Source organism: Hyperolius riggenbachi, chromosome 8, assembly GCF_040937935.1.
Source record: "Hyperolius riggenbachi isolate aHypRig1 chromosome 8, aHypRig1.pri, whole genome shotgun sequence".
Classification (NCBI taxonomy): Eukaryota; Metazoa; Chordata; class Amphibia; order Anura; family Hyperoliidae; genus Hyperolius; species Hyperolius riggenbachi.
Window position 1 is genome coordinate 174825333 of NC_090653.1, and position 13684 is coordinate 174839016.

The 13684-nt window shown below is 45.5% G+C and overlaps 1 protein-coding gene across 1 annotated transcript in view; it reads left to right on the top strand.

Moving 5' to 3' along the window:
• The window catches only part of LOC137527192 (rho GTPase-activating protein 20-like), a 275894-nt gene extending 262657 nt beyond the window's left edge, over nucleotides 1-13237 (top strand). Inside the window, exon 15 of the mRNA XM_068247674.1 lies at nucleotides 11445-13237. Within this exon, the coding sequence (XP_068103775.1) occupies nucleotides 11445-13135 (1691 nt within the window). The 3' untranslated portion in view covers nucleotides 13136-13237. The remainder of the gene's footprint in view (nucleotides 1-11444) is intronic.
• Nucleotides 13238-13684: the final 447 nt, after the last annotated feature.

The following is a 13684-nucleotide window of genomic DNA, read 5'->3' on the forward strand; positions in this document are numbered from 1 at the left end:
ATGCCAAATTTGTCTACAACAAAGGGCTTGATTCACAAAAGGGTGCTACCATAGTTAGCACGCCTAAAAGCTTAGCACCGTAGTTAGCACATGCAAACTACTTAGCACCATAGTTAGCACATGCAGGGCTTGATTCACAAAAGAGTGCTAACTGATAGCACTGCCGTTTTGCATTTCCACGCGATCGCAAATTTTCACATGCAATTGCAAACGTTACTTTTCGCTCGCAAATGATATTGGTTTCATGTGAAAACGCACAATTGCATGTGAAAATTCACGATTGCGCGAAAACCAAAATGCGCTAGAAAACGGCCGGGCTATCAGTTAGCACTCTTTCGTGAATCAAGCCTGCAAACTTAGCACCGTAGTTAGCACATGCAAACTACTTAGCACCGTACTAACTACGGTGCTAAGTAGTTTGCATGTGCTAACTACGGTGCTAAGTAGTTTGCATGTGCTAACTACTCAACACCCTAGTTAGCACGTGCAAAGCATGTTAGCACATGCAGAGTGGTTTTTCACTGGCGTGCTAACACTAAGTATCCTTTTGTGAATCAAGCCCAAAGGCTGCCTCGTGTAACTGAAATGCCAAATTGGTCTATAAAGAGCGCCTGGTGTAGCCGAAATGCCAAATTCATCTACAAAGGCCACCTGGTGTAGCCAATATGCCAAACTCGTCTACAAAGGGTGCCTGGTGTATCTGAAATGCCAAATTCGTCTGCAAAGGGCGCCTGGTGGTGCCTAACCTTAACCACCTCCTGGTGGTGCCTAACCTTTAAGACCCCCCCCCCCCTGGTGGTGCCTAACACTCAGACCCCCCCCCCCCCAACACTCCCCCACCAGTGGTGCCTAACCCTAAGACCCCCACTTGTGATACCTAATCCTAACCCCCCCTGGTGGTGCCTAACCCTAAATCATATAAAGGGCGCCCTTTTGTAGCTGAATCAAAAACCTTGTAGCCAAATAAAAAATCTCGGCTATAAAAGGGTGTCCTTTCGTTGCCCAATCAAAAACCTTGTAGCCAAACCTTGTAGCCGAATCAAAAATCTCAGCTATAAAAGGGCGTCCTTTTGTAGCCCAATCAAAAACCTTGTAGCCGAATCAAAAACATGGGCTACAAAGGGGCGCCCTTTTGTAGCCGAAATGAAAACCTTGTAGCCGGTTCAAAAATCTCAGCTATAAAAGGGCGTCCTTTTGTAGCCCAATCAAAAACCTTGTAGCTGAATCAACAATATGGGCTACAAAGGGACGCCCTTTTGTAGCCGAACTGAAAATCTTATAGCCGAAATGAAAACTTGTGTGCCCTTTTCACCACCTTGTGGGCAAGATTTGCAGAAATAACATTGAAGTCTATGGAGGCGCCCTTTTAATACAGATGGCTCAGGTGCCCTTTTCAACTGAACCCCTCACACTGAACCCTCCCTCTGCCTAAACCTTAGCACTCCAGCTGAACCTAAACCTAACTACTGCCTAACACTAATTCCCCTGACTGGACACTAATCCCCCTGAATCCACCTGACTCCCTGCAGCCACAGCCGTGATTGATGGCAAGAAGTTTAAACTATGCTGCCATAATTTAACCTCCTTGCTGCTAATTGCGGCTTGTACTATTGCCGCCTATGGCGGCACCATTTTTATAGGCACTCATTCTGTGCCATTTTTATCTGCTCCCAATGCACATTGTGTGACAGGTTTTGTCACAATTTTCAGTGACATTCCTTTTGTTTTTTTTTAATTAACATGGAAATCAAATTAACACTGAAATCAACAGTAACAAAATAGGGTGATGGGTGTTGGTGTGTCAATGTAACACTGCATGCTATGGGCTTGATTCACTAAGACAAATAGCATGTCTTATCCAAGTTAACACACCTTATCAGAGATAACAATCCTTAGCAAAGTTAACATGCCTTATTAGAGTAGCATAGCGAGCGCTTCAAACTTATGTCTGCTAATTGGCAATGAAGAGAGCTCCATTCGTCCTGCCCTGAGCCCCTGCGGGTTTGTTGCACTCGCTTAGAGATGGCCCGAACGGTTCGAGTGCGAACTTATTCGCGCAGACTTCAGTGGTTCGCATTCGTGGTGAACCGTGAACTATATGAGAGTTCGACCCGCCCTCTATACTACATCATTAGAGTCAATTTTGACCCTATGCATCACAGTCAGCAGACACATGATAGCCAATCAGGCTACACTCCTTCTTGCAACCCCCCCTCCCCACCCCCACCTTATAAAACACAGGCAGCATCAGCCTTTTCACTCACTCGCGTGGCTGCAGTAATTAGAGAACGGAGAGAACTAGTTGAAATAGGGAAAGCTTAGTTAGGCTCTTGTGTTAGGCTTGTTAGGTTGCTCCTTCTTGCTGATACTTATTGCTAAAAATTACTCCTCATCCTCAACAGCTCTTTTGAGAGCTAATGTTGTTCTTGTGATCAATTTTTTTTGTGTGCGTGTGTCCCACAGACACTTGTATTGCATATACAGCCCTGTCAGTCAGTCGCATCTGCTGGACCTTGGCCCCTTGGTAATTCCTACTGTGCCACTGCCAGGCCCAGCACATTCAGTGACTACCTGACAGCTGCACATGTGTAATACCAGTCACTGCATACCCACCTGTTCAGTGCACCTACCTACTGTAACGATTGTGGAACTTTCTCCGTGATCAGCGCACAACGCGTGCGCTGACACGGCGGAAACCCTCCACAAGCGTATATTTGAGGACACCCAGGCTAGGTGCTATGCACCCGCAGAGGGCAATTCCCTCCGGCAGATGGCGCTGTGGAGTGCAGGCGAACACAGTCGCAGCACAGCCACAGATGCCAGACGGGAATTGTACAGATCCAGGACAAGGCACGATCAGGCAGGGCTGGATAGCCCACAAGAAACAGAGCAAAGAGACAGAACCAATGTGTGTCCACCAAACTAGCCGCCACCCAGCGACGGTGAACACACAACGGCGGAAACGAAGTGGGAGTGCAATCGCAAGCTTGGCGATTGCCGACAGAGACACAAGACTGAGCAAAACAGGGCACGAGGGTAGCAAAGGCACAGCAAATAATACAATGAGGAGATATGGAAAATAACAAACGCTAGCTAACCGCGAACACCGCACTCATTCGCAACAGTGCACGTGGTTATGCACGGTCTCCACGTGATAAGCACAATAGAGACAAGCACGCCTAACTAACCATTAACAGACAAACATGAAACAGAGGACGCGAGCGCTTGCTTAACGGTTATCTCACCGAGCCTCCAGCAAGCGTAGCAGACAAGACAGACACACGAAAACAGGGACAAGCGAGAGATAGGATCCACAGCACTAGCGAAAAGTGGCTAGCGCGATCCCAGGAGACAGAACAGAAGGATCCACAGCACTAGCGAAAAGTGGCTAGCGCGATCCCAGGAGACAGAACAGAAGGATCCACAGCGCTAGCGAAAAGTGGCTAGCGCGATCCAAAGAGACAGATCAGAAGAGATAGCTGGTAGCAATCGCTGCACCAGCTATACTCCAAGAACAGAGATCAGAACCATTTCCTGTCGACCACCGTTGAGACAAGGCAATGGCAACAGAACAAACAAACAGATAATACAACCTGACTGGGCTAGAAGGGGAACCTAAAGCAACCCCCAGGAATTAACTATACTAGATAGCAATGGCTGACACTCCAGCAGTGTCCATCAGGAACAGACCATGGAAGGGAAATGACCAGCCAAGCCTTCTGGGAAACATAAAGCTCTTATAGTGCCAGTCATCAAAGAAGGCAGGTAGGGGATTTGCATAACGAATGTATGCAAATTCCCCAGCAAGAGAACAGACCAGAAACTTGCAATGGAAAGACAGGTCTCTGTTCCAGAGACCTGCAGCCCACAGACTAGAGGAATGGACAAACAGCTGTCTGCCTGTGCAGCCAGCTGAGCGGATCATCACAGTACCCCCCTCTAGGGATGGATTCCAGACATCCCTCAAAACTGGTATCATCACAAAACTCTAACTGAAGACTCATGAAGGTCGGGACAGCCCGACAAGGCCCAATTCCAGAGTCAGTCCATCTGAAACCGACCTCATCGGAAGCACAAGCCACCAAAACATGCCCATCAGCACTACAAGTCTCAGCGTAACACCCATCAGGACTGTGGACACCAGAGAAGAAGCCATCGACACCCTCCAGACAATACCCACCACCTTCCAAGGAGCGTCCAAGAATACCAAACCTGCCCCTTACAACACCAAAGCCATTGCTGATCGTATTCAGGGCACCAAGCAAAACCTTTCCCGGAATCTCCCAGAACGCCTTGAAGCTCCGCAGAGATCCCAAGAAGCCAGAACGCTCACCAGGCTCACATGGAGAACCACCAAGAACCCCTATGGAACCTATGATCATTCCAGACTCAAAATTAGCAGGACACCCATCAAGATCAGGACTTTCAGGGACCACTTCTGGGCATGCAAGCAGGCAGGCTATATCAGAACATGTCTCCACTGAGGAAGCATCTGAGTACGCTGGTAACCGAGGCACACTTGGGCTTTCTGGGTCACAGAGCACATCGGGGTACACTAGTACAGGAGAAACCTCAGGACATGTCGGGGAACTGCCAACCTCAGAGTCCGACACGACAAGACCAAAACCAGTACCGGGCAGAAAATCATCACGAGTAAAGGTCACAGGTACTGGTCTTTCAAAAGAAGACTCGGACTCAAATACAGAATTTTCTGTAACTGTAATATCATCATTGACTACACATGAATGAAGCTCCACAAGAGCTGCAAAAGTAGTCAGCAAGGCAGCAATGCCTACTGAAGTGGACAACACCTCAGAAGGACCTGGGGGGCAGGAGACATCTCCTACAAGTTCTGCACCCTTTGGGAGGAACTCAGAGATCTCCAGGACATCAGACAAGACCTCAGGAACACCATTTCCCAAGTTTTCTAAGGATTCTGAACTATCCAGGTTACAGGGCAAAACTTGAACTTTATTTTGTGTGCAGGGCAGATGTCCCAGGGAAGGTTCCACCATAAACTGAGACTGAATTTTATCATCAGGACAGGGATACACAGGAATATCTAGTGAAACTAGCTCTGACTTTCTGAGTTTTGCCTCACTACAGGCAGATTCCTCCATAGCATTCAAACCAGACTGCAATTCCAAAATAGCAGAGAAACAGGTAACAATGGTTGCAATACCTAGACGAGCCTCTAGGGTCACTGCAGGAGATTTTAAACAAGGTAATATTGACTCATCCAGAGTACTGGGTGGAGAGTCAATACTTTCTTCAGAATCAGACTCGCAAATGTCAATGCGAGTGGACATCATGCCTTCATTCATGGTACAGGGCAGGTTCAGAGAAAGCTTCTCTGGACAAGGCAAAGAAGCTTCAGCATCAGATTCGCAAAACCGAAGCGCTGTCTCACTCTTAGATTTGGCTAACAATGTCGAATCCGAGGAGTCAGAACACAAAATTTGCGGATCCAAGATCGCTTTAGGTTGCGAAACTGACGCTTCCATAGCGCAAACCTCCGCGATCTGCGGAGCAGACTGCAAGGCATCTAGGACAGAAACACTGGAGCAACTGTCATCAGGCAACAGGCCTGCACAGGTGCGAACAGAATAAGACATAGATTCATTTGCAAAAGAAGTGGCGACAACAACAGGAGAAACTTTATTAGACACTTCAATAATTTTCTTAAAGTTGCATAACTTAGGAATTTTCCCCATGGCAGGCTCACAAACGGACGATCTTAGAGAACCTGAGGGAAAAAATCTGTCTTCCTTAGACACAGGACCACACAGACCTTTTGCAGCCATACGTGCGGTGGCGACATCAGACCGCACTGGTTCAACTTCCACACAAGCAACTGCTCTGAATGACTTGCACTCAGACTTCAAACACTCAGTTGCTTTGGGAAAGGGAATGCATTCAAAACTCACTTTCTTTAAATCCAGAGGATTGGAACAATCGTCCGCTGACAATGTGTTTTTAGCAGATTGAAGCGCATGTAGTTCATCCAAAATCATTCTCCACACGTCAAACAGCGGAGTCACAAAGTCAGAGATACATTCACCAGTCTTGATTAAAGTGCACGCAGACTCAATGCACGCATACAAAACTGCTTCGTTTTTAGAAAGGTAATGATTGCAAAACGATCTCCAATCACATTCTAATTCATAGACCAGGAACTCGATCTCCCATTTCTCAAACGGGGGCTCCCATGCACACTTAACAAAGGATGAACAATCATAGTGCGCACAGTCTACAGATGGAACTGGAGCAGGAACAGAACGGGAATCTTTTACCTCTTTATTGGGATCAATTGATTGGTGTGTGTGTAATTCATCCAAAATGATCTGCCACACATACATCACCAGATCCACAACACACTCGTCACATTTATCAGAATCAATCAAAAGGTACATAGAGTCAAGACAATCGTTCAGGACATCCGCGCTTTTTGCGATATAAAAATCGCAAAAGGTTTTCCAATCAAAATCAAATTCTTCCACCAAGGTCCCGATTTCCCATGAGGCGAATGGTGGTTCAAACAACCCGGTATCTAGATAATCTCCATATGGGTGGGGATCAGGAACGAGAACAGATTTTTTAACTGCTTCAATATAGTGTGCGATCCTACCTATAATAGGATCCACATACGCTTTAGTCTCAGGCAATGACATCTGAAGCAAATCAAAGGTTCCCTCTGCCCTGGGAATTTTGGTTGGGCTGGTCATTCTGTAACGATTGTGGAACTTTCTCCGTGATCAGCGCACAACGCGTGTGCTGACGCGGCGGAAACCCTCCACAAGCGTATATTTGAGGACACCCAGGCTAGGTGCTATTCACCCGCAGAGGGCAATTCCCTCCGGCAGATGGCACTGTGGAGTGCAGGTGAACACAGTCGCAGCACAGCCACAGATGCCAGACGGGAATTGTACAGATCCAGGACAAGGCACGATCAGGCAGGGCTGGATAGCCCACAAGAAACAGAGCAAAGGGACAGAACCAATGTGTGTCCACCAAACTAGCCGCCACCCAGCGACGGTGAACACACAACGGCGGAAACGAAGTGGGAATGCAATCGCAAGAATGGCGATTGCCGACAGAGACACAAGACTGAGCAAAACAGGGCACGAGGGTAGCAAAGGCACAGCAAATAATACAATGAGGAGATATGGAAAATAACAAACGCTAGCTAACCGCAAACACCGCACTCATTCGCAACAGTGCACGTGGTTATGCGCGGTCTCCACGTGATAAGCACAATAGAGACAAGCACGCCTAACTAACCATTAACAGACAAACATGAAACAGAGGACGCGAGCGCTTGCTTAACGGTTATCTCACCGAGCCTCCAGCAAGCGTAGCAGACAAGACAGACACACGAAAACAGGGACAAGCGAGAGATAGGATCCACAGCACTAGCGAAAAGTGGCTAGCGCGATCCCAGGAGACAGAACAGAAGGATCCACAGCGCTAGCGAAAAGTGGCTGGCACGATCCAAAGAGACAGATCAGAAGAGATAGCTGGTAGCAACCGCTGCACCAGCTATACTCCAAGAACAGAGATCAGAACCATTTCCTGTCGACTGCCGTTGGGACAGGACAGTGGCATCAGAACAAACAAACAGATAATACAACCTGACTGGGCTAGAAGGGGAGCCTAAAGCAACCCCCAGGAATTAACTATACTAGATAGCAATGGCTGACACTCCAGCAGTGTCCATCAGGAACAGACCATGGAAGGGAAATGACCAGCCAAGCCTTCTGGGAAACATAAAGCTCTTATAGTGCCAGTCATCAAAGAAGGCAGGTAGGGAATTTGCATAACGAATGTATGCAAATTCCCCAGCAAGAGAACAGACCAGAAACTTGCAATGGAAAGACAGGTCTCTGTTCCAGAGACCTGCAGCCCACATACTAGAGGAATGGACAAACAGCTGTCTGCCTGTGCAGCCAGCTGAGCGGATCATCACACCTACCTACATGAGTGCACGCAGTGTTAAATACCACCAGTCACTGCACCTGTTCACGGTACCTGTGTGTATGACAGCTGCACATTGTATTGATACCAGTCACTGCATACCTGTTCACTGCACCTGTGTGACTGCACATTGTATTAGTCCAGTCAGTGCATACCTTTCACTTCATCCCCCCAATATGGGCAAAACCGGCAGAGGCAGGCCACCCGGCAGGTCTGTTTGGGGTCAAGCTGTTGCGATTTTGTGCAGCCCTGGACCAAAGTACAGTGTTCAGAAGGCGCGTGTCACCAACCTGCAAGATTATCAGGACGTAGTTGACTATTTAACACAGAACACCTCATCTTCCTCAGCTTCCGCGTGGAAGCGTGACATATGTTCCTCCTCCTGCTCTGATTCTGGCACCCCACTTAACACTCAGTGCCATAACCCCAGGGCTCAGCTGTGTGAAAAAAATGTTGAGCGTCTGCCTCAGATGAGAGCAATGCCATCTGTACTCTCTGCCACCAAAAATTGAGCCATGGAAAGAACAAGACCTGCGTAGGGACAACTTCCTTAAGAAGGCACATGATGACAAAGCACAAACTGCAATGGGATGACCACCTGAGGAAAAGCAGCACACAAAAGCAAAGCCACACACCGCAGTGGAAGATACCAGGCCAAAGTTATTTCTCAAAAAAGGTGATACCCAAACTGTACCATGATGTTGAAAGGCAAGTGGTGTCAGCTCTGGCACACAGCGTTGGGTCAAGGGACCATCTGTCCACGTGGTCTGCAAAGCATGGTCAGGCCTGCCCGAAGACTAAGTCAGTCCCCACACACAGCATCTCTGCCTGCACGCCGTGTGACTGCCTGCCCCAAGACTAAGTCGCTCCCCACACAGCATCTCTGCCTGCAGGCCGCTTGACTGCCTTCTCCACCACCACCAATAGGGTCCAGGAGTCCAGGTGGATTCCTGAATTTTTAGCTATAATAATTTTTCTGGTGCGTGTACATGCCTGCCTAATTTTTCTGCCTGCACTGCGGCTGCAACAACAAAACAAAAGGCATGTACATGTGCCAATTTCCCTCCGTGATCATTAACTTGCCGCGGTGAAGGGGCTTTCGTATCACAATGAAGCAATGACCACTGGCTATATGAGTGTCTCGGGGGATGGGGGGCACACCCAAGATAATAAGGTCGTTGCTTCATTGTGGACAGACCAAATTTGATCAGCTGGACAGTCACTGTTCTGTCATTCAGCTACCTCAGCCCGGCGATCATATGGGCTTGAAAACCGCCAAGGCCTGCACTCTGGCCATGGTGCGCACCAGTCCAGCATGGCCGTAACTACACAAACAGCTGTTTGCGGTGCGTTACACAGTGAGTTTGATGTTTCAGTGTGAAGCAGTACTATAATTACACTCCCAGATTGATGTATACACATGCAAGATGTTTTAAAGCGCTTTAGGTCTGCAATTTAGCATTCAATGTGATTTCGGCCCTTAAAATGCTGCTTTGCGTCAAATCCAGATTTTTCCCCGGAACTTTTGGCGTCTATCCCACTCCGCCATTCCCCCCCTCCAGGTGTTAGACCCCTTGAAACATATTTTCCATCACTTTTGTGGCCAGCATAAATTTTTCTAGTTTTCCAAGTTCGCCTCCCCATTGAAGTCTATTGCGGTTCGCGAAAGTTCACGCGAACCAAACTTTCGCGGGAGGTTCACGAACCGAAAATCGGAGGTTCAGGCCATCTCTAGTTTTAGCTATTTAAATCCCCTCCTGGGCACCAACTACTACTTGACAATATTTTTTCCTAACTGAACAAATGGTTAAATTCTGTATACCTTGTACTCGGGGGCGCTTCTAGCCTTTTTGTCACTACAGGCAAGAAATCCTGTGCATCCCCCTCCACCCCCCCCCCCCCCCCAACACACCAAGAGTGCTTCTGAGCGCTTTTCTAATCGGCAGCGCTTTGAAAAGAGCTTGGCTAATGTTACCCTATGAGGGTGTTCCCACAGCAGCGTGTGATTTTTTTCAGAATCGCAAACACGCTGCATGTAGAATTTTTTAGAGTGATTCTGCTTGATTGAATGAGAAAAAATGCTCATTCATTCAAAAATCACTTCACAAAATCTCAATCGCAAATCGCTAAGCGGTAGTTTTGCTATTGCGGTTTTGGTGTTCACTAGCCCTTACAGCAAGTAACACTATGCAGAGAACAGAGACTCACTGGGGCACATGTGTTTCCCAGCTGCTACGCCTCCTGATGTAACCATGCTATCCTTTCCTCAGGCTGGGAGCACACTTGTCTGTTTCTGTGCTTTCTGCTCAGGAAAACTGAGATCCAATGTTGATCAACTGGCTAGTGCACACTAGAATGTGTTTTGCAGTTCTAGTAGAAAAGGTGGTCACAGTCACCTGTATGACAATAGAGACCAGGGGAATTAGATGTTATCTTGTAGTACACGTGTATTTATACTCACAAAGGTGGGTTGTAGTCCCTGCAACCACCGTATATCACCAACAGGGAAATAACCATCCCCGCTTGGTATTCCAGGTCCTACTGAAACTGGATGGTTGCACTCCTGGTTGGTCCTTCTTGGTTGTAGATAACACCACACCCGGAAGGTGAACACCTCCAAAGTAGATGTAATGTATAGTACTGGGGGGTGGAGGCAAGACAGGATTTTTTTTATAATCAACTCTGTGTTTTGAAAGCCTCCAGTCTGGAGGAGGGAGGAGAGGTGCTGAGGACAGCTATAAACAAACCCTTTTGCTAGGGAGAGTCTATAAATCCATGCTGTGAATGATTGTTTACCAGGGGCTAAGCAGATGTAGTCACTAGAACTATTGTTAAGAAAGCAGAAAGCTTTTTCTATCCAGACCCTTAAAATGTTCTTCCAGGACAGGGAAAATTTGGAGCACAATTTTCCCCATCATTGTGCTCCAAGCCACCGCCTGGACTGTCTGTACGTTGAAGCACCTCTGCTTGTACTTTTGATAAAAGTATGATCGTATCTCAAATAATACAAGTTTGTAAAAAGAAAGGCAGAGCCAGTGCCCCGCACCCACCGCCCACTTATCCAGCAGGTACCCTGTATGCACAGTATAACGTGTTCTCACCTATATACTTTTAAAGAATAAAGCAGTCGAAGCAGTGCCAAATTTCTCTCCTTTTCTTGATTCATCTTACTGTCCAGAGCACACTTTGTGCTATAATATTGTATGCACCCTTACTGTTTGGATGTTGCCAGCCGCAGTAGTAGTGCCAGGTTTCTTTACCTCCTTACGGTTTCTTTGTAATAAGTTTGTAATTCATTATTTATTGTATAAATAATAATACAAATTTTTTTGTAAGTTAATAGCAATAATAAAGGATAACAACAATACTTCCAAAGGTTATCCAAAATACAACTGCTTTTGGTTGGATATCTAATATTAGATCTTAGTAGCAATAGCAAAAAAAAAATTAATTTACATTTTCTCTTTCAGATATGCGTATTAAGGGCTGGCAAAATTCTTCTGAGCAGCTTGAATTTACAGCTTCAGATTTGGGCAAGTCAGAACCTGACCTTTTGAAACATGAAATTGAAATGTTTGATGAGTCTTTGCTACTTGAGGATGGTGAAGACTGGGACCTGTTTAGTGAAATAGCTGCCTGTTACCAGAGCAAGACAAAAATGAATATCTTGGAATGTTATAGCACTAATCCAACTAACTGTAGGAATTCAGCATGCTGTCTCAGTTGTTCTAGAGATAGATGTTCTTCAGAGCCAAGTGTATGTCAGAGTTCTAGAATTCCTGTCCAGGGTCACGAACCCGTTGCCCGCCAGTCAAGTTGTGATGCTACCATTATACATAGTCAGATTGATTGTATTAATCAGATGAAGCAGTTGCAGCTCGATAGTCAAAAGCTACTACATGATAATCAAACTGCCAGTTTTAAAAGCTCAAAATATGCATTTTGGAAGTCTGCCCAAACACGAGCAAATATAGAGAAAAGTTCTTCCAAAAAGTCAAGTGTTTCAAGCCTTTATTCCACAGCCACATCCCCCTCTGTCTCCTCACTAAGCTCTTTGGACAGTGCTTTCTCTTATTGCTCTGAGTCATCTGTATTCAGCCCAAGTAATGTCACCTCTCTACCATTCATGTTTGGAACATCAGCCAGATTACATACACTGTGTCCAGAAATTACCAAAGATAAGTTGCGAGAGTGGCAAATACCCCTGTCGACTCTGTTTGGGACCAGCTCCTGCGATCTTGATGCATGGGAGATGCAGTGGGAATCTAAAGATTATACCAATGTCAGACTCACAGAGAAAGTAGACAATGAAGTGCTTATTCAAGGTAATGTCCACAAGGAATGTTTGGACAAGGAATTCATTCCGCACTGTAGTAACTCTGTAAAGGACAAAGAAAGCTATGCATCTCTACAGCAAACAAGTTTTGAAGAAAAACATGTCAATGGACAATCTGTTTCTGAAAATGAGTATTGTGCTCACAAGGAAACCTCTGTAAAGAATGTTACAATTAAAAGCCCAGATGTATCCTTTGATGATGGTCTCCAAAGAACAAATGTCACTTTTTATATGTCTCCTAATATAATGCCTATACATCATCTTAATGACCAAAAACTAAATGAGGATTCTTGCAGTTTAAGTGCTCAAGTGACAAAAATACCCCACACTGTGTTTTATGGCCAAAATGCCCCATTAGTGGTGCATTCCATTTCTAGAAAGCAGCATCCAGACATTGCAAACCCTCAGTGGCAAACACAGCTAAAGCATGTAATCAACAAAGGCTCTGTGGATGAAATTATCTCTAATAGTGGGAAATTATCTTCGGTCTTTGTAAATAGTGACATTAACAGTAAACAAGATTTGCCTCAAGAAAAAGAAGCGCCTGAAACAGATAAATCTATTGGTAAACCGCTCCATGTTAAAGGTCACACAAAAAGCATCACATCATTTACTCAGACAATGCGTTTTATATTACCATCATCAGTCAAAAACACAGTTCAAGAACGTTTAAAGTATGACCCTAAATCTGTCAGTTCACCTCATGGTATCGTACTGGACAGTGATGTGTCCCAGGGCAAATATAAAAAATGCAACATTCAAAGTGCAGAAAGCCCTGCGGAAAGGGAAGGCGAGAATTGTGTGATTGAAGAATCATTTGTGTAAAGTGGAAAAAAATGTAATATTTTGTGTAAAATGCAGAAAAAGAAAATATTTTATATAGAGCTTTGACTCAAGTAAAATATTACTTGTGTAAATTTTCAACTATTTAAGCAGATGTAAATTAACTTGATGTTTTCTAACACAATATTTCAAGTTGTGTTCTTCTTCTTTTGTTTTTTGTTTTTTTGTTTTTGGTCGCACATTAACTGATTGCACATTTTCTTCTTGTATAAGACACCAAAGTTGTACCTTTCTTTACTGCAGATAATTTTGCCAAGTTTAACGTGGATTTGCAGTAACTGCAAACTGAAAATGCTACATAGATTGTAAATGTACTTTTAATATTTATATGTACAAAGGAATATGCACCGTTCATAAGAATTTGTATTGAAAGTTTTCTTGTTGATGCTGAAACGTCTTTTAAAATTTGTAAAATGTTTTCCCTTCTCTGCTTCGCTTTTAGGCGCATTTCAGGGCAGACCTCTCTAAGCAACCCCCCCCCCCCCCCCCCCAAACTCCAGAAATAGTGCTAACATAATTCAGTTGATCGGA